General features: G+C 47.5%; 1 protein-coding gene across 2 annotated transcripts in view; it reads left to right on the forward strand.

Moving 5' to 3' along the window:
• CASP8AP2 (caspase 8 associated protein 2) overlaps positions 1-27,569 on the forward strand; it is a 106,557-nt gene that overhangs the window by 14,106 nt on the left and 64,882 nt on the right. For both annotated transcript variants that reach the window (XM_082249076.1, XM_082249077.1), the window contains exons 2-4: positions 7,776-7,854; positions 8,855-8,926; positions 26,183-26,283. In XM_082249076.1, coding sequence (XP_082105202.1) covers positions 7,797-7,854; positions 8,855-8,926; positions 26,183-26,283 — 231 coding nt within the window. In that variant the 5' untranslated portion in view covers positions 7,776-7,796. The remainder of the gene's footprint in view (positions 1-7,775; positions 7,855-8,854; positions 8,927-26,182; positions 26,284-27,569) is intronic.

The raw sequence follows: 27,569 nt of genomic DNA on the forward strand, positions 1-27,569 counted from the left end.
GCGACATTTCTGGAAAAAAATTAAAAATCCTAAATTTTCATCCCTTTGGGCCAATTTGTATTCTGCTACATACTTTTGGTAAAATCGCAATGAGCATATTTTGATTGATTTGCGCAAAAGGTATCGCGTCTACAAACAAGGGGAAAGATTTATGTAATTTTTATTTATTTTTTACTAGTAATGGCGGTGATTTTGTGTTTTTTAGTGGGACTGCGACATCGTGGCGGACAGATCCGACCCATAACTGACATTTTTTACACTTTTGGGGGGACCAGCGACATTACTACAGTAATCCGTGCTAATGATATTCATTGTTACTGTAATGACATTGGCAGGGAAGGGGTTAACCTAGGGGTGATCAAAAGGTTAAGTGTGAGCCTAGGGGAGTATTTTCTAACTGTGGGGGGATGGGCTTGTGAAATGACCATAGAGACCTGTGATCCTATATAGAAGGATCACAGGCACTCTGTGATTTCAGAGAGAACGGTCAGCTGTGTTTACAACAGCTGACCTTCCTTCTCTCTCAGCGGGAAGCAATCGCAGGTTCCTGGCGGCAATCACGCCCACTGGCCCTTGGATCGGCTTCCCCGCTGCGTCAGTTCGCGAAGGAGAGCCAGCCTGCCGCAGTAAATGTGCTGCGGGCGGGCAGGCGGTCTTAAAGGTGTTAAAGTTCATGTGGTAAAGGCGGGCGTCACAATACTTTTGGTAATATAGTGTATCTATCGATTTAGATGGATATAGATATGTATTTTGTTTGTTATATGTGTCTATACATGTTAACACATGTTCTTTTAAACTTCGGTTTCACTTTTTAAACTCTGCTGTACTGTAATCTAACAATATCTCACGAGATTACAGGCAGCCCAACCCCCTTTTACATGGATCTCGGCTGTTTTAAGAGGACTTCTCTGTTCTCCCTTTGAGAACAGAAGTTTTTGTATTCCTAAACAGGCTGCAGATGAGATGATTTTCCTCCGAGAACTGAACAGAGAGAACTTCTCAGTTTAATAAACGTACACCATTGTCCTGTTTTTTATTTGGGACTTTGTTGCACAAGTCTGCCTGAGATGCATGTTACTACTTACATTGCACTCTTTTTATACATTTGTAAAAAAAATTTACATGTCAGAAGTAAAAAAAAAAAAAAAAAAGCTTTCTTAGAAGGTATCCTTTTTTCTCTTACGTCCTCCGACAGTCGCCGCCACTTCATAATCTTCACTAATGGGGTATTGACCTTTGCTCCGTAGGAGTAGCTAGGCAACAAGATTTGTTAATATAAAAGCTTTTAGCATATCACACCCCTAGGGGCGGTCCCCTCAGTCAATACCTCCCTGCTTCCTGCATTCTCAACTCAGTTTCTAATGCCTAGCTTAGGAGTAGCTAGCTGATACTGTGCTGGGGCTCTCAGTCTCAGCTTTCTATCTTCTTTTTTGATTTGAGTATTTTTTCTCTTTCTTTTACTAGCTGTTATTTTTATCAGCATTAGTTTAGTTTCTTCGGATGAAGATGATCATGCGGAGCTGGGTCTCGGACTGGCCACCCTGGTTCCCAGGGCCAGGGGTTCCCCAGCCTGCCATCGAGCGTTCAGTCAGGTTTCCCTGGCATATTGAACGACCCATCCCTGTTCGCTGCAGGGATGCTGCCTGTGGGGTGGCTACCTCACCGGACGCCATTTGCGGTTTCGCACCGCAGTTCCACTGCGTCCTGGCTGCGACACTCCCTGTCCTCAGTGCAGCGGTTTGGTCGCTGGAGAAGGCTCCCCACGCCATCCGGACTGGTAAGTACATTTCTACGTGGGGACCTGTCTGTTTGGGTGTCAGTCTGTGACTGTGTGACCCTGCATGTCTGTGTATGTGCTGAGCTCCCTGTCAGATTCCTGTGTGGATTAGCTGCCTTTTCTGTGGGCTGCGGGGGGGGGGGGCTCTCCCGATCTGCTATGTGTGCTGTGTGGGCAGACTGGGGTTAGACATGCTGTGCGGCGGCCGCTATTGCGGTCCGCCATTTTTTTGAGGCAAATGTGTGGTGTCCGGCCCTAAGTGTGTAGGGTGCGGTGTTTTGGCGCCAAACGCCGCCATTTTGATGGCGATCGATGTACAACCTCCTGTCGGCGCCATTTTGTCATTGCCCAAAAAATGCCTCAGCCGAGCGGCCATGTTTGTGTAGCCTACATAGGCTTTATAGGGCGGTCAGTCATTACATCGCTTCCTTTTGCTCTGGGACAGCGATCGGTGGCAGCAGCCTGTGTGGCCTCTCCAGGTTTTTACTTCTCCTTTATCCTGTATTTCCCTGCTCAGTGTCCTTATCCCTGTGGGGGTCGATCCATGCAGTAGTGTGCGGTGGGCTACGCTCGCCGCGGTCTTAAAGGGACAGTACTCCTTTTTCCAATATTGCTGGGGCATGGATTCTCAGGATTGCAAGTTTCCTCCCACCTTGGTGGGGGGCCAAGGGGCTGCTGCATCCCCCAAGGGGGCTGGTCTGGCTGCTATTGTGGCGAACTTGGCTTCTCAGGTGCAAATGCTAATGGCTGATCGATCCGCAAAACGGCCCAGATTGTCTATTTCCTCTGATTCAGAGGGCGATGGGGCTGCTATGGCTGGAGTGCCCTTCTTAGGGTCTCGTTCATCTCTGGACCTTGGGGGGTCTGAGGGGTAGGCTGAGGTAGAAGGGGTTGATAATTCTCCCCCTGGCTCACCTGAAGAGCTTGCACTCATGGATGAGTTGGTTGCTTCTGTCAAAGAAACACTGCATTTGCAGGATGAACCATGTCCTCCTGCTTTGCTGTCCTCTTATGGGACACAAAGGAAGCGCAAAACAGCGCAGGTTTTTCCCTGCCCTGCGGAATTTCAGCGCACTGTTGATGAGCAATGGCGCAATTTAAAGAAGCCATTTACTGTGCCAAGTAAGTTCAAGCTGCGTTATCCATTTACGCCCACCACTGATGATCGTTGGTGTGTGCCGCCTCAGGTGGATCATGCGGTGGCGATTTTGAATAAATCTACTGCGATTCCTGCTGAGGATACCCCGGTGTTCCGGGACCCTACGGACAGGAGATTGGAGTCTCTTGCCCGTCATGCTTATACGGTTGCCGGTTCTATGCTGAAGCCTATTTTTGCTTCCATTTTGGCAGCCCAGGCTATTGCGGATTGGACGCAGGTGCTCAGGCGCACCCTGGTGGCTGACTCTGCTCCGCCGACAACATTGGCTATGGTGGATCAAATTCATCAGGGTGTCATGTATTTGTGTGATGCGGACTTGGATTTAGTCCCTTTGGCTGCATGCCTCTCTAGTGTGGCGGTATTGCACCGTCGCCTGATCTGGCTGAAATGCTGGTCGGTTGACCAATCATCTCGCAAGACTTTAGCTAATTTACCCTATGCGGGATCTCGCCTCTTTGGCGAGTCTTTGGATACTCTGATAAAGGGGATCTCCGGGGGTAAGAGCTCTCTCTTACCCCAATCTCACAAGAATAAGTTTGTTCGCGGTAAGAAGAATACCTCGTTTAGGCCCTCTCAGGGGTCCTTTCGTGCCTTTCGGTCGCAATACAAGGGCAAGCCCTTCAAGGGCCAAGGCTCCCAGAAGAAGCCGTGGGCAGGTAAGCAGAAGTCCGGCCAGTCCGGGTCCGCTGCCCATGCCAATTCGGCCTGAAGGGGCGCCCTCACCCGGCTCTTGGGTGGGGGGACGTTTGCTCGGTTTTCTTCAACCCTGGCTGGCCCGCATTCGGGACAGGTGGGTTCAGGAAATCGTTCGATCTGGATACAAGATCGAGTTTCTCTCTCGGCCGGCGAGCAGATTTTTTCCCTCAAATCTTCAGCTGTCTCCGGAGCGTTTGCAGGATCTGCACCTGGCGGTGCGGGACCTGCGGGCCCAGAGAGTGGTGGTTCCGGTGCCTCATCGGGACAGATTTTGGGGGTTCTACTCCAATCTGTTCACTGTGCCCAGAAATGAGGGCAAGGTACGTCCGATTCTGGACTTGAAAGCTCTGAACCGCTTTGTGCGGGTTCGCAAGTTCCGCATGGAATCCCTGCGCTCAGTGGTGGCTGCCCTGGTTCCAGGGGAATTCATGGCCTCCATCGACTTGAAGGATGCGTATCTTCACATCCCCATTTTCGAGGGTCACCAGGGGTACCTTCGATTCGCCATTGCGGAGGATCACTACTAATTCGTGGCGTTACCCTTCGGTCTCGCTTCGGCTCCGCGGGTTTTCACCAAGGTGCTTGCGCCGGTTCTGGCTTTATTCAGAGCCCAGGGCGTCTCTGTCTTGGGATATCTAGACGATATTCGGTCTGATTCGGTCTGCGACCAGTCAGGGCCTGGTGAACGACCTGTCCGTCACGATGCAGACTCTACAGGAGTTCGGTTGGACGGTGAATTTTCCAAAGTCGACGTTGTGTCCATCGGTTCGTCTTCCCTACCTGGGGATGATCCTGGACTCTGTTCAAGCGAAGGTCTTCCTGCCGGAAGACAAGCTCCGGACACTTCAGAACGAAATCAGGTCCCTCGGGGACACTCAGTGCTCGTCCCTTCGGACATGTATGAGGTGTCTGGGCCTAATGGTCTCTGCTTTCTAGGCGATTCCCTTCGCCCAGTTTCACACACGGGATCTTCAGGCGGAGATCCTGGCCAAGTGGGACGGGCGTCGGCAATCTCTGTATCTGCGGATTTCGTTGAGCCGCCTCACCCGAAAGGGTCTTTTGTGGTGGCTCCAGTCCCCGGCGGTGTCGGGGGGCAAGTCTTTTCGTCCTTTGTCATGGACGGTGATCACCACGGATGCCAGCCTGTCGGGCTGGGGTGGTGTTCTGGGCGTTCTGTCCGCCCAGGGAACTTGGTCGGAGGAGGAATCCTCCCTTCCGATCAACATTTTGGAATTGCGAGCGATAAATCTCTGCGTTGGACGGACAGGCTTCAGGGCCGTCCGGTTCGGGTGCAGACGGACAATGCCACAGCGGTGGCCTACATCAATCACCAAGGGGGCACCAGGAGTGCCCGAGCGGCTCGGGAAGTAGCCGACATTCTGTCTTGGGCCGAGACGCACGTCCCGGCGATATGTCTTGGGCCGAGACGCACGTCCCGGCGATATCTGCAGTTCACATTCCGGGGGTGGAGAACTGGCAGGCGGACTATCTGAGTTGCCAGACCCTGGACCAGGGAGAATGGTCCCTTCACCCGGATGTCTTTCAGATGTTGTGCGCGAAGTGGGGTTCCCCAGATGTGGACCTGTTCGCGTCTCGTCTAAACAACAAGGTGGAAAGGTTCGTGGCAAGGACGCGCGATCCTCGGGCAGACGCCTCAGACGCGTTAGTGGCGCCCTGGCGTCAGTATCGTCTGATGTATGCCTTTCCACCGATTCAGCTGCTGTCCAGGCTCCTTCGCAGGTTGGCCTCGGAACCGCACACGGTGATTCTGGTGGCGCCAGACTGGCCTCGCCGGTCTTGGTACGCAGACCTCGTAAATCTGGCGGTCGACGCTCCGTGGCGTCTACCTCTTCGAGAAGATCTCCTGTCTCAAGGTCCGATATTCCATCCTGCTTTACAGTTGCTGGCTTTAACGGCCTGGCTGTTGAAAGCCAGGTCCTGAAGGATAGGGGTCTCTCCCCTGAGGTCATTCCCACTTTGATCAAGGCTAGGAAGGCCTCTTCGGGGAAGATTTACTACCGTACTTGGAAGGCGTATTTTGCCTGGTGTGAGTCCAGGGGGTATTCCCCTCGCTCATACTCGGTATCGAGAGTGTTGGCTTTCCTTCAAACGGGCGTGGACCAGCGCTTGGCGTTGGCCACGATTAAGGGTCAGTTTTCTGCGCTGGCCGTTCTCTTTCAACGCCCTGTGGCGTCTAATTCTTTGGTTAGCACCTTTGTTCAAGGGGTGCGACACTTGGCCCCTCCTCGGAGGGATCCTTTACCTCCATGGGACTTGAACCTTGTTCTGTCCGTGTTACAGCATGCTCCCTTTGAGAAGATCAGGGAGATCTCGTTGTCTCTGTTGTCCAAGAAGGTTGCCTTTTTGGTAGTGATCACTTCGGCTCGCAGGGTGTCGGAGCTGGCGGCCTTGTCCTGCAGCTCTCCCTACTTGGTGATTCACTTGGATAAGGTGGTCTTACGACCTAACCCTTCTTTTCTTCCTAAGAGGATCTCGGAATTTCACCTCAATGAGGACATTGTTTTGCCTTCGCTTTGCGCGAAGCCTAAGCATCCAAAGGAGGTGGCTTTGCATTCCTTGGATGTTGTTCGGGCGATCAGGGTTTACCTGTCATCGACGAAATCCTTTCGCAAGTCGGATTCTCTAATTGTCCTTCCAGAGGGTCCTCGGAAGGGCATGGCAGCGTCGGCTGCGACCATCGCCAAATGGATCAGACAGACTATTGTGCAAGCCTATGCTTTGAAGGGGAAGGTTCCTCCTTTCCCTGTGAAGGTGCACTCTACCAGGTCTCTGAGTAAGTCTTGGGCCTATCGTCATCAGGCCTCTGTGGCCCAGGTGTGTAAGGCGGCGACTTGGTCGCCCGTTCACACCTTCTCCAAATTTTACAAGGTGGATGTTCAGGCATCGGCAGATGCTTCCTTTGGCTGTAAAGTTCTTAGTGCGGCAGTGCCTTGGGGTCCCTTGTTTTGGGTCCTTGGCTTTTGGGGTGTTTTTTTACCCCTAGGTTACTTGTTCTTTCCTGGGTTGTTGCTCCTGTTGAGCATGTTCTCCTGTTGCCCAGTTGGTTCTTACTTTGGTAAGGTTCCTTTCTCTGATGTGGGTACTGCGTTGCTTTAGGCGTAGCTGCGTTTTTCCCACCCCTCATGTCTACACTGCTCTAGGACGTCCCCATTAGTGAAGATTATGAAGTGGCGGCTACTGTCGGAGGACGTAAGAGAAAACTGAATTTTTGTAAAATCTTACCGTAAAATTCCTTTCTCTGAGTCCTCCGACAGTCGCCGCCCCCGCCCCTCTTTTGGGGTTTGTTTATGTACTCTACTGCTATGCTACTGAAACTGAGTTGAGAATGCAGGAAGCAGGGAGGTATTGACTGAGGGGACCGCCCCCTAGGGGTGTGATATGCTAAAAGCTTTTATATTAACAAATCTTGTTGCCTAGCTACTCCTACGGAGCAAAGGTCAATACCCCATTAGTGAAGATTATGAAGTGGCGGCGACTGTCGGAGGACTCGGAGAAAGGAATTTTACGGTAAGATTTTACAAAAATTCAGTTTTTTTTGTTTTTTTTTTTTTGATAACGATTATTACATATTTCTGTGGGACTTTTTATTTAGTAAAAGTTGAAGACTGCACAGAATATAAGTTTACACCCTTAAATACCCCACTATATCACTTTAGGCTCAGAATAATGTGTTCAATTACTTAGAGAAACAATAACTTAAAAGTGGACTCCATCTTTTACAACATGTTGCACCTGTATTTAGGATATACCATGGTGCCAAGCCCTGCCCACACGGCCATGTCATTCATTCATAGTAATCTGTGATTGAATAAACTACAAGTCCTGTCTTCAACAACAACAACAGATGGACTCGTAGTTCTCATTAAAACACAAGTGTAATGATCACCCTTAGTCCCTTATCACTTCCTCCAGCTCTCCAATGGTAAGCCTGTACATAGGCATTGACACAAAGCTGGAGGAAGAACCTGAAGGAGTCTGGCACTGATTGTAGGTACAATGCTTTGCAATATCCTATGCGGAAATAATACATCCCCATTTTTTTCTTGCAAAAATATGTGCATATATTATTTTAAAAAGGTAGACTTGACCTTTAAGTAACATTGCACTATAATTTTCCTGCAGATGGTTACATAAACCAGCAAGATGTCAGCCAAGAGACCCCTCTGTGACCAGGATGTAATGGATTTTCAAGATTTGTATGGCAAGTGTCACTTTAAAACTAGTGTAGCACTGCACTGTAATATTCTGTATGGTTGCATTGAAAATTGATCTCTCTTTCAAGGATTTGCAGATAACAAGTAATTGTGTACATTTTGTTTTTTTTTGTGTCCATCCCAGAGTGCTTGGCAATATATAATGTGTAAGTTCCGGTTCACACTGAAGCAGCACGACTTCGTGGGCGACCTGTGAAGTCGCGTGCACCGCGACTTGCACGGACCTCACAGAATGAATGTCTATGCAAGTCGCTCCAGGTCGCCCCGAAGTAGTACAGGAACCTTTTTCTAAGTCGGAGCGACTTGTGTCGCTCCTATTAGAAAGGTTCCCGTACCACACAACGGACCGCGACTTGTCAGGCTGACAAGTCGTACTAGTGTGAACCGGCACTAAAGCAATCATAGTTTTCCAACATAGCCGCATGTGCAGTACATTTACGTTTTGTATTGGGTGGGGGGGGGGGGGGGGGTTAACTGTTTTGTTATGTCATACATGGGCTATGTAGTTCAGCAGGATTGTTATTTTAGTAACAGGAGTAGCTGACATTACGAGTTTCAAAGGCTAATAACACTTTTAGGTGAAATATTTAGGGTGTAACATGGTGCTAAGTATCTCCCTGTGCTCCCCCGCAGCCTCTGTTACTTTTATCTGAGAGATCTCAGAGACTGTTAATGAATAAACTACAAGTCCCATCTTCCAGCACAGCAGAAGGACTTGTAGTTATTAATGTAATATGAGTGAGTTATTCAGGTCACTCCTGGTGCATTGACATTTCCTCCAGCTTCCTAACTGGGTTATGAGCAGAGATTATGCAGGAGCCTTATATTGCACTCACAATCTACTGATCAGGTGTGCAATGCTTTGTAGGCATGGATGCAGGATTTTACAAATTTTTAGAAGCTTTTTTTTTTTTTTGATTTGGTTATTGTCCCGGTTTTATCTTTGTATGAGAAATTCAAATTTTAAAATTGTCCTTATTTTTACAGGGTCTCCTGCTAAAAGTGAGGCCAGTTCAGTTGACATATATGATGGATTGGACATGTCAGTGACTGTACCAGGTAAAGCATTTATTACTTTTTGTCAGACAAACAATGAATGAATCGGCCTTTCCATAGTTCCCTGCAGAATAACGGTTAATCCTTTGGAATAAAGAACATTTCTGTACAGCATAGTGCTTTCCTTAAGAGGGCCTAATAGAATTTTAAGATATATATATATATATATATATATATATATATATATATATATATTTAAAACTCTTAGTGCCCACGCTATAGCCGAAAGCTACAGTTCTCGTACTGCCCGCTCGCCACGCTCTGTGATCACCGAGTCGTTGGGACTCGGCTGATCAGAGTGAAGGGCCAGTCCCTGCCCTTTTACCATGTGATCAGTTGTCAGCCAACAAAAGCTGATCATATGATGTAAACGGAAGCCGGTAATCGGCCTCAGGGAGAAAAAAAATAGGCCGATTAACGTCTTCTGTAAAAGGGACGTTGGTCCCACACAGTGACGTCAGTGCTTCCAGCCAGTGCCCATCAATGCTGCTAACCAGTGCCGCCTTATCCATGCAGCCTCCTAAGCGCACATCAGTGAAGGAGAAAAATTGCCTATTTACAAAATTTCATAACAAACTATGAAAACTGTTTGCTTTTAAATTTCTTTTTTTTTTTTTTTTTTTTGTTTTAGTAAAAAAAGAACCCAGTGGTGATTAAATACCACCAAAAGAAAGCTCCATTTGTGTGAAAAAAAAAGAGAAATTTCATATGGGTACAGTGTAGCATGACTGCGCAATTGTCATTCAAAGATTGACAGCGACATTGACAGACAGTAAAGAACCGAACACAAGATTCTAGAAGAATCCTTCTGCATTCTGCTATACCCGTTCTAACAAACGTTTTAATGAAATACAAGTGTTGTTTTTTTTTTTTTTTTGGCCAGTCCCACACTGCTCTGCCACTGCAAATGCTACAGTCAACAAAATGCCAATATGGGGCAAACAGGCATTTAATGGGGGTGAGCTACTAGGTTCAGGTCTGTTCACTGACAGAAATAAGATTTACTTGTGCTCAAATTCCAATAGCTTGTACTTGCGTGTAATTTATTAGGCACTAAAGGGGTGTGATAGATAATATACATGTACAGGCTATTGGGATTTGAGCACAGGTATATATTTTTTTTTTCTTCTATAAAAGATTTAACACACTGAACTGCTAACCCTTAGGCTAAGTTCACATGTAGGCGTTTTGGGGCGTTTTTGGGGAGTTTTTCTGCTCTAGGATCAGCTCAAAAAACGCCCAACAAGACAAATCCTATTCATTTCAATTGCCCCTGTTCACGTCTGAGCGTTTTGACGTTTTAAGCAAAACTCTCAAAAAAGTACATGAGCTTCTTTTCTCCACTCGTCTGTCCAGGACAGCACAGGAGATATAGGCTCCACCTCCGGAGACAGGAAACACAAAGGATCAGGTGAATAAAGGGGCGGACACCCACCATCTTCCCCAGTCTTTTGTGTTTCCTACCCGGAGGAGGAGGAAGGTGTGGAGCTCTGCTGTACTTGTTCCGATCAGAAGAGGGAGGTCAGCGGTGGGGCCCCCTGGTGGCCAACGAGGCCGTATCTGGCGCATCTCCTCCTGGAGCCCGGGGAGGGCTATGTCCACTGCCCGCAGCGATGTAACCGAGGGCTTCCGACAAGGCAGTGGGCACTTGCGCAGGCCTCGATTTCCGGCCCTTGGAGCGCATCGGAGGAGGGCGGGGCTTCCGGCGCATCACTTCCGGTTTCCGGCTCTCACAGCGGTGATGGAGCCATGGCGGTTTATTTAAACTGCTGAAACCGCTGTAGGTCTGCGAGGCTTCCCTGGGCAGAACGCAACGGCAGGATGCTGTAGGAGGAAGAAGCCTCTCTCATGGAGACTGCAGGACACAGAGGTGGTGACGCCATCCCAGCTCAGGTAGGTGTCACAAGGGTAGGCTACCTACTAAGCTGGGAGAGGGGGGGGGGGGTGAGTACAGGGACCCTCAGAATGCTGTGATTCCCTTGTTTGTTTTTACTCCTCCCCCCTCCCTCCCCTCAAAGCTGAGTCTGGGCTTATGAGCCTAGGAACTCTGGCTTAGCTTCTCTGGCAGGGGGAGGGGGTGGCTATTGTAGTTTATCCCCCTCCTTGTTTTTTTCTGTTAAGGGTCTCACGATTTCCTTGTTTTTTTCCCTCTTCTCGTCTTCAGGCTCAGCCCAAAGACACAGAGAAACCGTCAGGGAAGAAAAGATGCCCGGCCTGTGCTGCTAAGTTTAAGGAGGGCTGGAGTAAACCCCTTTGTAAACCCTATATAGACAAATTGGTCTATAAGGAGTCAACAGGGGCATGCAAGGATTTAATCACAGGAGTCCAAAAGGAGATGAAAGCGATTAAATCTATGCTGTCTAACATAGAGACCCCCAAACAGCCAGCAGAAGCCCCCCTAGTTTCAGCCCCAGAGGAGGGTGTAGAAACAGAGGCAGAGGACTCAGATTCCCTTAAAGAGCTTAGTGAGGCAGCTTCTTCCAGGGAGGTCCTTGAGTTAGGGACTAAATCACCTAGGTATAAGTTATCACTGGAGGATGTTGATGCTTTACTAGGAGTGATTTATGAGACCTTAGAAATTAAGGAAGAGCAGGTCTCTCTGTCCCTACATGACAAAATGTACCAAACCCTGAAAGAAACTCAGTGTAGGGTATTTCCGGTACATGACACTTTGTCGGACTCCATTAAGAAGGAGTGGGTGGAGCCTGAAAAGAAGCTGTTTTTCCCGAAAAGCTTAAAGAGGAGGTTTCCCTTTAACAAGGATCCCTCTTGTATTTGGAACAAGGTTCCCAAGCTGGATGCGGCCTTCTCACAATGCGCCTAGTCTACAGACCTGGCCTTTGAGGATATGGGTGTCCTTAAAGAGCCTATGGACAAGAGAATAGAGGTTCTCCTTAAAAGGTCATGGGAGGCAGTTATGGCTAACCTAAAGCCAGTTATGGCCACAACAGTGGTGGCGAGAAATCTGGAGGTTTGGCTGGACCAACTTAAAGCCCATCTGGAAGGAGGGACTTCCCGTAATGAAATTCTGGATTCCCTTCCTATGCTGTCAAAAGCGGCCGGGTATATGGCAGATGCTTCGGCAGAATCGGTCAAGTTGTCCGCCAGAACTGCAGCCCTGGTGAACTCTTCACGTAGGGCCTTGTGGTTGAAGTCATGGTCAGGGGACTTGGCGTCCAAGACAAAGCTTTGTGGTATTCCCTTTGAAGGGGACCTCTTATTCGGTCCAGACCTAAAGAAGGTCCTGGACCGAACGGCGGATAGGAAGAAAGCTTTTCCGACAAAGCCCAAAGCTCCAGAGCGACGTTTTTTTCATCCCCAAAGACCACAAAGGCAAGCTTCCAAAATGCCAGCCACTAAAAAACAGTGGGGGAGAGGACAACAAAAGAAGGGTATTCTCTTTTCCTCTCCTAAAAAAAAAAAAAAAACCCCAATGGAAAGCGTGACCCAAAACAGGTTCATTCTGAGGATTATCAGATTCAGTTCCAGGGTATTCCACCCGCAAGAACAGTTCTGACCTCCCCTCCCAGAGATCCCCTAAAGGCGTCGGCACTGCTGTCGCAAATTGGCGACCTTGTGAACCAGAGAGTTCTTGTTTCAGTGCCCCAAGAAGAAACAAATATGGGTTTCTACTCGCACATCTTTGTGGTGAAAAAGCCGTTGGGGAATTTTCGACTAATCCTGAACCTAAAACCTCTGAACAGATGGGTGACCTACAAGAAATTCCGGATGAAAGCCATGCTCCCCCCAAATTGCTTTATGGCTTCCCTGGATCTAAGGGATGCCTATCTTCATATCCCGATTCACAAGAAGTCTCAAAAACTTTTAAGAATAGCGGTAAGCTGGGGGAGTGCTGTTCGCCATCTGTAGTTCAGAGCCCTGCCATTCGGGCTGAGTTCTTCTCCCAGGATTTTCACCAAAGTTCTGGCAGAGGCACTGGCTCCCTTAAGACTAAGGGGAATCTCGGTCATTCCTTATCTGGACGACCGTTTATTTTTTGCCCACTCCTTTCCCCAGTTGCAGGAAGACTTGCGGGTAGCCACCCGGTTCTTGGAGGACCTGGGTTGGTTAATCAACAAGGACAAATCCAACCTGATCCCAACACAAGAGTTGTGCTATCTGGGGTACAAGATAAATTTGATAGAGCAGAAAGTTTTTCTCACTCTAGAAAAGGGGGGAAAAGGTAAAAGCGACAGTGGCCGCCCTGCAAACCAACATGTCACTGTCCATCAGGACAGCTATGTCAGGCCTAGGGTTCCTGTCGGCAACAATCCCAGCTGTTCCTTTCAGTGTCTCCAGGCCAACAATCCTGAGAGTTTGGGACGGGAGACAACAATCCCTGGACAAGACCATCCATTTATCCCCAAAAGCCAAGCAATCACTCTGGTGGTGGAGGAAAGAAAAGAACCTCTGGGGGGGCCTGCAGTGGTCCTTCGCAATATCCGTCCGGATAACTACAGACGCCAGTACCTGGGGCTGGGGAGCCCACTGGGGAACGAGGATGGCCCAGGGAGCATGGTCCACGAGGGAATCTCGGGAATCGGCCAATTGGAGAGAACTGCGGGCAATCTGGGAAGCCCTAAGTTTTCTCCAAAGACCTGAACGGCCACCATGTACTAGTCCTATCGGACAGCGTGGTGGCGGTCGCTTATGTTAACAAACAAGGGGGGACACGGTGCCCGTCCCTGATGCAGCTGACAGCAAACCTTTTTTCCTGGGCAGAAGCAAACCTGAGCTCTATTTCCGCAGTCCACCTAAGGGGTGTGGACAACGAGATGGCAGATTTTCTAAGTCGCCATCGGGTATCGGAATCGGAGTGGTCCCTAAAACAGGGAAGTCTTCCAGTTGGTGACCCAGAGATGGGGCCTTCCAGACATAAATCTGTTCGCCAGCAGAACGAACAACAAAGTCCCAAGGTACTTTTCCTTGGAGAAAGGCGGAGGAGCCATAGGGCTGGATGCCTTAGCTCAGGAGTGGACGTCTCAGCTGAGTTATGCCTTTTCCCCGTTCAAGCTGATTCCTCTCGTTCTAAGGAAGTTCATCCAGGAGGATACTAGAGCTGCACGATTCTGGCCAAAATGAGAATCACGATTTTTTAGCTTGGAATAAAGATCACGATTCTCTCACGATTCTCTGTGTAACAAAAAAAAAATTGGGATAACTTTACTGTTAAGTTTTTTTTTTTATTCATTAAAGTCTATTATTTGCGTTTGAAAGACTGCTGCGCAAATACAGTGTGACATAAAATATTACAACAATCGCCATTTTATTCTGTAGGGTCTCTGCTAAAAAAAATATATAAAATGTTTGGGGGTTCTAAGTACTTTTCTAGCAAAAAAAAAACTGATTTTAACTTGCAAGCAACAAGTGTCAGAAAAAGGTCCAGTCTTTAAGAGGTTAAACTTCCTTTCTCCCTGGCAGAGGGAAGGAAAAGATACAATGTAATCATTTTTGTTTATAGTTACTGGGAGACTTTGCTGATAGGCGTTTGCCGGGAGGCTTTTTTTTTTTTTTCCCCACAGCTGTTCTCTCTGCTATGCAAAGAATCGAGCATATTTCAGGTTTAGATCGTCAGGGGGGGTGAATCGAGATCGCGATTTTCATACGATTAATCGTGCAGCTCTAGAGGATACCACCTTAACCACTTAAGCCCCGGAAGATTTTACCCCCTTCCTGACCAGGGGGTATTTTGCGATTCGGCACTGCGTGACTTTAACGGACCATTGCGCGGTCATGCGACGCTGTACGTAAACGAATTTGACGTCCTTTTTTTTTCCCCACAAACAGAGCTTTCTTTTGGTGGCATATGATCACCTGTGCTTTTTTTTTTGATCATGCGCCATAAACAAAAAGAGCGACAATTTTGCAAAAATAGCAATATTTTTCACATTTTTTTTATATGAAATCCCCCCCAAAAAAATGTAAAAATCAAAATTTTTTAACATTTTCGGCCAATTTGTTTTATGCTACATATGTTTGGTAAAAAAAATTGGTTTGTGCAAAAGTTATCGTGTTTACTAACTAAGGGAAAGATTTCTGTCTTTTTTTTTTTTTTGCGGTACTGCGACATTGCAGCGGACAGATCGGACCCTTGACTGACATTTTTGACACTTTTGGGGTTACCAGTGACATTTCTACAGTAATCAGTGCTATACATATGCACTGTTACTGTAAAAATACACTGGTAGTGAAGGGCTTAACTTTATTTGAGAGGGAGGGGCTGTGTGTGTCCCTAGGGGCGTGATTCTAACTGTGATTGGCTGTGGCTTGAGGTGTAGGAACAATGATCAACGGTCCTACATAGTAGAACCGTGTGATCATCGTTTCTACACCGGGGAGAATGACAGGCGGCTTGTTTACACTAGCCGCCTGACTTTCTCCCTCTCCCCCGACGATCGCAGAGGGACCGGCGGACATCGGGTCCGCCAGTCACACACACGCGCGCGCGCGCGGGGGGGGGATCCGTGACCGAGCGGGAGCGCGCTCTGCCTGTGAGTGGCTGACTGCCGCAGTAAATATACTGTGAGCAGTCGGCAAGTGGTTAATCCTGGTAGCCCCGTTTTGGCCAAACAGGCCTTGGTTTTCATCCCTGTGGCGTCTAGCAGTAGGTCCCCCCCCCTCATGTTCCCAGAGAGGGAAGACCTGCTATCCCAGGGACCGATACAACTGCCAAAGATCCAGAGAATGAAGTTGGCAGCCTGGTATCTGAAGAAGGTCTTTTGAAGTCAAAAGGACTTTCAGATAAAGTGATCGCCACAATTCTTTCTAGTAGAAAGGTCACCCAGGCAAAGTATTGGAAAATTTTTTGTTCTTTGCTAAAAACCGATAACCGGGAGGTCGGTATTCCAGCCATTCTTGAATTTCTACAGGAAGGTGCAGACAAGGGACTGGCCGTTAGCACTTTTAAAGTGCAGGTAGCGGCATTATCAGTGTTTCTGGAAAAATCCCTGGCTTTAGAACCTTTAGTGGTGAGGTTCTTCAAGGGATTATCCAGAATGAGACCAATTACATTTAAGGTACTTCCTAAATGGGACTTGTCAATAGTACTACAGGGCTGGATAAAACTTTCGCAGGACGTAGACCTGTCGTTAAAGTATATTACCCTTAAGACAGCCTTTCTGGTGGCAATTTCTACAGCCAGACGCATTAGTGAGTTACAGGTGCTTTCTGTTAGGGAACCTTTTCTTAAAATTTTTGAAGACAGGTTGGTGGTACGTACAGAGCCAGGATTCCTACCTAAAGTGGCTTCCAGGTTCCACAGGGCCCAATAAATGGTGTTACCATCCTTCTGTTCCTCCCCTTCCAATCCAAGGGAAGCAGAGTTTCATCTTTTAGATGTCAGGGCCTGTGTGTTAAGCTATCTAGAGTTGTCTAAAAGCTTTAGAAAATCCAATGCTTTATTTGTAGTGCATTCAGGGAAAAATAAGGGGCAGCAGGCTTCAAAAAATACTATAGCCAGGTGTATTAAACAGGTGATAGTAGAAGCTTATAGAAATTTAGGCAAAGAGTGCCCTTTTTCTGTTGGCCCACTCCACGAGGGCGTTATCTGCTTCTTGGGTGGAGCGGGCAGGGGCAACACCAGAACAAATTTGCAAAGCAGCCACCTGCTCTAGCTTCTCGACATTTATCAAGCACTACAGACAGGACCTCCTCTCTGCGCAAGATCAAGCGTTTGGAAGGAAGGTCCTCCAGGCGGTAGTCCCACCCTAATCTGGTAAGTTCTCGTGGATCTCTCCTGTGCTGTCCTGGACAGACGACTCGAGAAAAACCAGAGTTAGATTTACCAGTAACTCTGTTTCTAGGAGTCGTCCAGGACAGCAGGGATTCCCTCCCTATAATGCTGTTATAACCATGAGCGAGTGTTTTTTGTCTTGTTGCAGATGCCATGTCCGGGGAGTTCTCGGATAAAGACTGGGGAAGATGGTGGGTGTCTGCCCCTTTATTCACCTGATCCTTTGTGTTTCCTGTCTCCGGATGTGGAGCCTATATCTCCTGTGCTGTCCTAGACGACTCCTAGAAACAGAGTTAACGGTAAGTCTAACTAGGCAGAGAACAGGTGTTTTTATTTTTTTCCATTGTTTACTAGTCATTCTAAAAACGCCTGGACAAAAACGGTGAAAAAACGCCTGTAAATAGCAACGCCAAGATGTGAACGTAGCCTTAGTAGAGCTCCAATAGAAGCTAGCATTACTAAACGAACTGAAATACAGTGGGTACGGAAAGTATTCAGACCCCCTTAAATTTTTCACTCTTTGTTATATTGCAGCCATTTGCTAAAATCATTTAAGTTCATTCTTCTTCCTCATGAATGTACACATAGCACCACATACTGACAGAAAAACACAGAATTGTTGACATTGTTGCAGATTTATTAAAAAAGAAAAACTGAAATATCACATGGTCCTAAGTATTCAGACCCTTTGCTCAGTATTTAGTAGAAGCCCCCTTTTGATCTAATACAGCCAGGAGTCTTTTTGGGAAAGATGCAACAAGTCTTTCACACCTGGATTTGGGGATCCTCTGCCATTCCTCCTTGCAGATCCTCTCCAGTTCTGTCAGGTTGGATGGTAAACGTTGGTGGACAGCCATTTTTAGGTCTCTCCAGAGATGCTCAATTGGGTTTAAGTCAGGGCTCTGGCTGGGCCATTCAAGAACAGTCACGGAGTTGTTGTGAAGCCACTCCTTCGTTATTTTAGCGGTGTGCTTAGGGTCATTGTCTTGTTGGAAGGTAAACCTTCGGCCCAGTCTGAGGTCCAGAGCACTCTGGAGAAGGTTTTTGTCCAGGATATCCCTGTACTTGGCCGCATTCATCTTTCCCTCGATTGCAACCAGTCGTCCTGTCCCTGCAGCTGAAAAACACCCCCACAGCATGATGCTGCCACCACCATGCTTCACTGTTGGGACTGTATTGGACAGGTGATGAGCAGTGCCTGGTTTTCTCCACACATACCGCTTAGAATTAAGGCCAAAAAGTTCTATTTTGGTCTCATCAGACCAGAGAATCTTATTTCTCACCATCTTGGAGTCCTTCAGGTGTTTTTTAGCAAACTCCATGCGGGCTTTCATGTGTCTTACACTGAGGAGAGGCTTCCGTCGGGCCACTCTGCCATAAAGCCCCGACTGGTGGAGGGCTGCAGTGATGGTTGACTTTCTACAACTTTCTCCCATCTCCTGACTGCATCTCTGGAGCTCAGCCACAGTGATCTTCGGGTTCTTCTTTACCTCTCTCACCAAGGCTCTTCACCCCCGATAGCTCAGTTTGGCCAGACGGCCAGCTCTAGGAAGGGTTCTGGTCGTCCCAAACGTCTTCCATTTGAGGATTATGGAGGCCACTGTGCTCTTAGGAACCTTAAGTGCAGCAGAAATCTTTTTGTAACCTTGGCCAGATCTGTGCCTTGCCACAATTCTGTCTCTGAGCTCTTTAGGCAGTTCCTTTTGACCTCATGATTCTCATTTGCTCTGACATGCATTGTGATCTGGAAGGTCTTATATAGACAGGTGTGTGGCTTTCCTAATCAAGTCCAATCAGTATAATCAAACACAGCTGGACTCAAATGAAGGTGTAGAACCATCTCAAGGATGATCAGAAGAAATGGAAAGCCCCTGAGTTAAATATATGAGTGCCACAGCAAAGGGTCTGAATACTTAGAACCATGTGATATTTCAGTTTTTCTTTTTTAATAAATCTGCAACAATGTCAACAATTCTGTGTTTTTCTGTCAGTATGGGGTGCTATGTGTACATTTATGAGGAAGAAGAATGAACTTAAATGATTTTAGCAAATGGCTGCAATATAACAAAGAGTGAAAAATTTAAGGGGGTCTGAATACTTTCCGTACCCACTGTATTTCAAGGGTTTGGAATAGTAAGTAGCTATGGGAGACAAATAAAGGGAGGTAGGAATATGAAAGGGGGGGGAATGGAGCAATAGGGGACTATGCGGCTGAGATCCCAGTTCCAGGACTGCTGTGGAGCTGCCCACATTTCAAACATCGATCCAGGCAATGGTAAAATACACTCCTGTGGTGTAAGGTAAGTGAGCATGGAGGACACCTTAAGTGTTGTAGGTTCAAGAATATTGAAAGGCGTGCCAATAATACTATGTTTACGGATCCGCTCCCCCATTCTTTTTCATGGCTTTAGTCAAACGTTCTATTTAATTAATTTAATTTACCACAGTAATCTATTTACCCACTGTCTAGGGGGGGGTCTTGACTTTTCCACGTTTTGTAAGATACATATTTTTGCAGTGTTAAACATGTACATCAGGAGGTATCTCTTGTATCTACGCCTGGAGAGTGGAGTCAAGTGGAGTAGGCATGCCTCAGGCTTGTCTTTGATCTTTGGCTGTCTTGATTGGTTGGCATAGAATGAAGTCACTCCCTTGCATGTACTGGAGTACAGTCATCCTGTGCATGCGCAGCTCAGTGTATATTTGCAGGGGATTGTGATTAGGCAGGTAAGTATATTATTAACCACTTAAGCCCCGGATGATTTTCCTGCTAAAAGACTAGGGGGTATTTTGCGATTCGGCACTGCGTGACTTTAACGGACAATTGCGCGGTCGTGCGACGCTGTACCTAAACGAATTTGACGTCCTTTTTTTCCCACAAACAGAGCTTTCTTTTGGTGGTATTTGATCACCTGTGCGATTTTTTTTTTTTTTTTTTTTTTTTTTGATCACGCGCTATAAACAAAAAAAGAGCGACAATTTTGCAAAAATAGCAATATTTTTCACATTTTTTTATATGAAATTCCCCAAAAAAAAATGTAAAAATCAAAATTTTTTAACATTTTTGGCCAATTTGTTTTATCCTACCTATGTTTGGTAAAAAAAATCGCAAAAAGCGTATTTTGATTGGTTTGCGCAAAAGTTATCGCGTTTACTAACAAAGGGAAAGATTTTTGTCATTTTTGTTGTTTTTTTTTTTTTTAACGCGTAATGGCGGCGATCTGCTATTTTTTTTTGCGGTACTGCGACATTGCGGCGGACAGATCGGACCCTTGACTGACATTTTTGACACTTTTGGGGTTACCAGTGACATTTCTACAGTAATCAGTGCTATATATATGCACTGTTACTGTAAAAATACACTGGCAGTGAAGGGGTTAACTTTATTTGGGAGGGAGGGGCTGTGTGTGTCCCTAGGGGCGTGATTCTTACTGTGATTGGCTGTGGCTCTAGCTGGAAGGACACTGATCAACGGATCTACATACTAGATCCGTGTGATCAGTGTCTTTACAGCGAGGAGAATGACAGGCAGCTTGTTTACACAAGCTGCCTGACATTCTCCCTCTCCCCCGACGATCGCCGAGTGGCCGACGGACATTGGGTCCGCTGGTCACACGCGCGGGGGGGTCCGTGACCGCGCGGGAGCGTGCTCGCTCCCCAGACCCACCCAGGCTAGTGACGTTAATTAACGTCACTCTGCCTGGCAGGGGCTGACCGCCGCAGTAAATCTACTTGCGGCGGTCGGCAAGCGGTTAAGGTGAAAAGAAAAAGTGCGCTGATTGAATAGTGGGAAGCTGCTACCTTAGAGCTTTAAATAGTGAATTAAATAGATAATGTGTATCAGGTGCGCTAGCCAAATATCATGTGAAATCATATATGTATCAAAACATAAGGTGATAAGGTCTATATTAAGACAATTCTTAAGGTGCTAGTGACTGGTGAAAAATATGCAAAGGCAAATGAAATGAATTAAATTCAACAGTAAAACATTGAAAACACCAGTTGGTGTCAAACAATAGTGTCCATGCAAATAATAACGTGACACAAACAGTCCCAATTGAATGCACACGGTAAAGAAGAAGTCCAAATCCAAAGTTTCTTGTGAAGAAACGGTTAAACTGAAAATATAAAGACCACGTGAATAAGGATTCAGTGTCCCACCACCATCTTGGCTTCTTACCAGAAGATTGGAATATAAGGACGTGTAGAGAAATAGCTCTGCTCCAGAGATCACACAGCAAAGGAAAGACCCAAACGGGTTTAGCCACTAATGTCTCCCAGGTGGAAAGAGAGTGGTTGGCCTCCTACCAAATAATTGATTACTTGAGCTGTGAGCAAACGTACACTCCTGTCCTATGCAGGATCAGGTGTAGGGTAGATCTCTGGTAGATTCTCGCCTTTCTTGTCCTCAGTCTGTAGCCCGGGCAAGCTCCTCGCAGCAGTCACCTGTTACCCTTCTGTGCGCGCTACCGCGCGCTCTTCTGCAGTATATTATTGCAGAAGGGACATTGCATGTCTCTTCTGCAAGAAAGTTGAAAAATAAGTCTTACTGGCTGGATCACCAGGTAATAAAACTTTTGAGGCTCAGATAAACAAAGACTGCTGTGTTAATGCTACTGATAAGCTGTATCATACAGTATACTCTGTCATTTCATATGGGCCATAGTTGCACTTTAAGTTTTTTTGCTTTATAATCCCTAATGCTTATTGTAATTGTATATACTGTATGCATTGTAGGGATCGACCGATTATTGGGAATATCGAGGGCCAATATTCACTTTCCCCAATATATCAGAATCAGCCCCGGTAGCCAGCCACAGGCCCTGGGCCTGTACCAGCCACACACCCACCCACCACACACGGTGCCAGCCAGCCACCCACCACAGGGTGCCCGCCGGCCAGCCACCCACCACAGGGTGCCCGCCGGCCAGCCACCCACCACAGGGTGCCCGCCAGCCACCTACCCACCACAGGGTTCCAGCCACCCTCCCACCACAGGGTTCCATCCAGCCACCCTCCCACCCACCACAGGGTTCCATCCAGCCACCCTCCCACCCACCACAGGGTTCCAGCCAGCCAGCCAGCCACCCACCACAGGGTTCCAGCCAGCCAGCCACCCACCACAGGGTTCCAGCCAGCCAGCCACCCACCACAGGGTTCCAGCCAGCCAGCCACCCACCACAGGGTTCCAGCCACCCAGCCACCCACCACAGGGTTCCAGCCAGCCAGCCACCCACCACAGGGTTCCAGCCAGCCAGCCACCCACCACAGGGTTCCAGCCAGCCAGCCACCCACCACAGGGTTCCAGCCAGCCAGCCACCCACCACAGGGTTCCAGCCAGCCAGCCACCCACCACAGGGTTCCAGCCAGCCAGCCACCCACCACAGGGTTCCAGCCAGCCAGCCACCCACCACAGGGTTCCAGCCAGCCAGCCACCCACCACAGGGTTCCAGCCAGCCAGCCACCCACCACAGGGTTCCAGCCAGCCAGCCACCCACCCACCACAGGGTTCCAGCCAGCCAGCCACCCACCCACCACAGGGTTCCAGCCAGCCAGCCACCCACCCACCACAGGGTTCCAGCCAGCCAGCCACCCACCCACCACAGGGTTCCAGCCAGCCAGCCACCCACCACAGGGTTCCAGCCAGCCAGCCACCCACCACAGGGTTCCAGCCAGCCAGCCACCCACCACAGGGTTCCAGCCTGCCAGCCACCCACCACAGGGTTCCAGCCTGCCAGCCACCCACCACAGGGTTCCAGCCAGCCAGCCACCCACCACAGGGTTCCAGCCAGCCAGCCACCCACCACAGGGTTCCAGCCAGCCAGCCACCCACCACAGGGTTCCAGCCAGCCAGCCACCCACCACAGGGTTCCAGCCAGCCAGCCACCCACCACAGGGTTCCAGCCAGCCAGCCACCCACCACAGGGTTCCAGCCAGCCAGCCACCCACCACAGGGTTCCAGCCAGCCAGCCACCCACCACAGGGTTCCAGCCAGCCAGCCACCCACCACAGGGTTCCAGCCAGCCAGCCACCCACCACAGGGTTCCAGCCAGCCAGCCACCCACCACAGGGTTCCAGCCAGCCAGCCAGCCACCACAGGGTTCCAGCCAGCCAGCCAGCCACCACAGGGATCCAGCCAGCCAGCCAGCCAGCCACCACAGGGTTCCAGCCAGCCACCACAGGGTTCCAGCCAGCCACCACAGGGTTCCAGCCAGCCACCACAGGGTTCCAGCCAGCCAGCCAGCCAGCCACCACAGGGTTTCAGCCAGCCAGCCAGCCAGCCACCACAGGGTTTCAGCCAGCCAGCCAGCCAGCCACCACAGGGTTTCAGCCAGCCAGCCAGCCAGCCACCACAGGGTTTCAGCCAGCCAGCCAGCCAGCCACCACAGGGTTTCAGCCAGCCAGCCAGCCAGCCACCACAGGGTTTCAGCCAGCCAGCCAGCCACCACAGGGTTTCAGCCAGCCAGCCAGCCAGCCACCACAGGGTTTCAGCCAGCCAGCCAGCCAGCCACCACAGGGTTTCAGCCAGCCAGCCACCCACCCATTTAAAATCATTGCAGTGAGTGCACTACTGCAGCGGTAGTCCACAGACTCCAATCCACTGTCTAGCTGTTTGTCTAGCTTTTTTTTTCTAGCAGTTTTGCACTGACTGCACTGCAGTAGTGATTTAAAATTATTGCAGTGAGTGAGTGCACTACTGCAGCAGTTTATGCATCATTCACAATCATATGATGTGAAACTGATGTCTCTGCAAGTGCGGTTTTCCTATCAGTTTTCCTGCAGTTAAGGTGTGAAGAACAAGCCCTTAAGCTGGATACACACAATACAACTTTTGTTCGATTTCCTTTAGATTTACCTTCATCTATGTAGTGCAAGAGCCTGCCTGACTGCATACAAATTGAAAGTGTTTAGGTTTGACCTTCTATTATATGGTTTTGGTAAATCTAAAGGAAAAAATCTAAATACAATTGTATAGCGCAGGCATGTCCAAAGTCCGGCCCGCGGGCCAAATGCGGCCCCCGGGCTGCTTTAATACGGCCCCACAGGTAATTTGGAAAAATACATTGGCATCATTCATGACTATTATTGCTGTCATCATTAATCATCGGTGGATTCATATAGCGCTTATGTGGTTAACCCTTGTGTGACTGATTAGGGAGCACGCATGCTCCGGATTGAGATGAATACATTGTAAAATCTCAGTTAACGTCACTTGGTCTAAATCCGTTATCAATATATTTGAACACAACATGTATACTTGGTGTTATGTTCCTGTTCATATTTTTTTTTTAACTTAAAAGATGACAGACAACCTTTATTACCACTAATATGTAATGTACTTTACAATGTTCCTGACATATATTTCAGCTTCCTGGATTTTCTTTTTCATCTGGCCTTCAGATATGAAAGGCAGAGTGATTTTAACATCCATTTAGATTTGTCATCCATGTGATGAAAGGAAAAGTATGCCGTTTGCAATAAACTTTGCATAAAATTAGTTAGTTTTGTATTTAATTTGAATGGTACAAAGAATGTCAGGCAAAATGGTCGGCCCTCACGCATGTTCACTTCATCAAATCTGGCCCCTTTTTGAAAAAAGTTTGGACACCCCTGGACTATAGCGTGTATGGCCCATTTATGTTAAAAATGTTAATAAACAAACATTAACATGTTCAGTAACAGATTTGTGTAGAAAATTGTTTATTTTGCAAAACTTTTAATGTTTAAAATATCGGCCAATACCGATATGCAATGGCCAAAATATCGGAATCTGCAACAAAAAACCGATATGGGTCCAACCCTAACCATTTGTATCTGAAAATTAAACAATGTGGTGCAGTACTGTGCATTGTGGCAATGTGCATATTTCCTCAACACAAATGTGTGCAGCTGTCTGTTTTGAAAAAGAAGTATCAGGGATGCACCGAAATGAAAATTCGGAGCCGAAACCGAAAATTCAGGATGCCCTTGGCCGAAAACCGAAAATGACTGTTTTCCCCCAAATTATTTTAAAATAGGTAGAATAGGGGCATACGTCAGAAACAGGCAGCGATGTACACCTGTAGCTGCCACCCTGTCGCAGTATATGTACTGTGACGGGTTGGCAAGTGGTTAATTTAATTGCCAATGGTATTTGTATTATGCAGCATGAGGGGGTTAATGTATTGCCACTGGTCACTGATGCATTAATGACCGACCAGTGTCAGTTAATTAACCCCTTTTGTGCTGCATTAGTGGCACAGGTGTCAGTGTTAACACTGGTTGCACTGACATGGATACTGGTTGCACTAATGCAGCACAAAGGGGTTAATTAACTGACACTGGTCGGTCACTAAAGCATCAGTAACCAGCAGTGGCAATACATTAACCCCCTCATGCTGCATAATACAAATACCATTGGTAATTAACCTCGCCTCAGCTGATGGCAATCTGCTTACTTGTGGTGGGATTTACATGCTTAGTTCTTCTCGCACGGCGGCACCTCCATGTCACAGGCAGGTGAACTCTCTGCTCCTCCTGTGTCCCTCCTTTCAAAAGTTCCGCCTCTGGCCGGCGGCCCCCCTCTCAGCGATGTCACTATTACAGCTATGTGTATGAACTAACACAGCGGGCGAGCGAGCGGCCACAGATAGCTATAACTAAGTGAGCCCTTCACTTCTCTGTCAGCAGAGATGCCCGTCTGACAAGGAAGTGAAGGGCTCACTTAGTGAAAGCTATTGGCGTCCGCTCGCCCGCCCGCCCGGTGTGTTAGTTCATACATATAGTCATAGTAGTGACATCAATGTGAGGCGGGCCTCCTGGGCAGAGGCGGCATTTTTCAAACCTGTGCTGCGCCCCCCTTCCTCGCGGCGGCCATTTATTTTGGCACCTTTGGCCCATTTTCGGGCCGAAATGGGAAAATTTCGGTGCATCACTAGTATCAGTTTTCAATCAGTATGAGTAGTTTCTTAGTGAGAGAATAGCTAATATGTAGAATGGTGTTTGACACCCCAACACATTTTGGTTTTTGCCCACATGCTGATGGACTACAGCGCTTACAAAGCTCAAAATATGGGAAACTACTATTGCAGCAGGGCTTTTTTTTCCCTTTCAGAACTGCTTGAATATCACTATGCTGAAAATTAGAGGACGTCACACATAGCTATTTAATATTTTGAAATCCTCTGCTTGACACCTAGATGAATGCTGAAGGCATAAATTAAAAGAAGTTGCACCTCCTAAAATCTCTTTTGCTCAGGCAGGTATGCTACTATATCTGAATAGCTGGTCCATGATCACGCTCGGTCTCAGATTCATATACAAGCGATGTTACACTCTAAAGGAGATCAAGCGTAAACTTCTCTTGTTAAATTATTGTTTTTGTTTGTGGATTCTGGTACCACCAATAAGAAAACTGTTATCCTGCTTGATCCCCCTACAATTATTAGACATTAAAAGAACTACATTTTATGTGTTATATCATGGATGCCTTGAATCTTGAATGTATGAAAAAGGATTTTTTTTTTTTCTGTTTAATTATTTTACAGATGAAACCACTAAGCCATCCAGTCCTCCAAAAGACTGCTTGGACCTATATGAGGAAATAATTGCTGAAGAAGGATCTGCTAAGGAAGCATCATTTAATAATGTATGTAGTAGATATGAAAGAAACCATGTTTAAGTGTAAAGTAATCGTGAAGTTGTACAGTTCGTGCCAGTGCTTGCAGACTTCTGACCACTGTTGTAAACTGCTGCTGGAACCCAACTGATATGCTATGGAATTATTAACAGTTTGAAAGTGTGTGCCAATTGCCTAAAGCAGCTTGGCAATCATCTGCTATGGGTAATGGGTTGGAGTGTTCACAGCTGTTCCATACATGGAAGTGGCAAGCTTTTCATCAGGAAGGCAGTGGAGACAGATCCCTGCAGGAAGAAATGGTAATCCTATTGTGCCTGCTCTACAGCTTTTACCAGTACTTCTGCTTTATGCTCTGCGCAGAACTGTATTAAGGGTTATAGATAATATAAAGAAGTTCACCTTTAGGAGCATGTTACACCGATATTTAGGGCGTAACATGCTCCTATGCATCCGCCGTCAGCGCCCCTGCTCTGTGACAGGGGATCTCCTCCCTGCACCTGCTGTCACTTTTTGAATACCACGCTTCTGTGCGGGTTTCTGCCCGCACAGCCATGTCATTCATTCAGAGATCTGTGAATGAAAAACTAAAAGTACCATCTGCCACCATGGCAGATGAACTTGTAGTTACAGTATCTCACAAGTGAGTACACCCCTCACATTTTTGTAAATATTTTATTATATCTTTTCATGTGACAACACTGAAGAAATTACACTTTGCTACAAGTAGTGAGTGTACAGCTTGTATAATGTACATTTTCTGTCCTTTCAAAATAACTCCACACACAGCCATTAATGTTTTTTAACCGCTGGAAACAAGAGAGTACACCCCCTAAGTGAACATGTCCAAATTGGGCCCAGTTAGCCATTCTCCCCCTCCCCCATTCCAGGTGTCATGCAACTCAGTGGTACAAGGTCTCAGGTGTGAATGACAAGCAGGTGTGTTAAATTTGGTGTTATCGCTCTCACTCTCTCATACTGGTCACTGGAAGTTCAACATGGCACCTCATGGCAAAGAACTCTGAGGATCTAAAAAAAGGAATTGTTGCTCTACATAAAGATGGCCTAGGCTATAGGTGTTGGAGATACAACAACTTTAAGCTTAGTCTATTGCAGTTCATAAATAGGACAGTAGATGTCGCTAATGCTAAGTGATATGCTATGCATTCTCTATGATGTGTTGTCATTTCCTGTTCACTGCACTGTACTTGTTGGTTATCTCTTCCTGTCTGTTGTTCTTATTATAATGAGGTGACATCTTTGATATCTGTGTTATGTTCCAATAAAGAAGCCAGTTC

This window comes from Pelophylax lessonae (genome assembly GCF_965119305.1).
Source record: "Pelophylax lessonae genome assembly, chromosome: 3".
In the NCBI taxonomy this organism is placed as follows: Eukaryota; Metazoa; Chordata; class Amphibia; order Anura; family Ranidae; genus Pelophylax; species Pelophylax lessonae.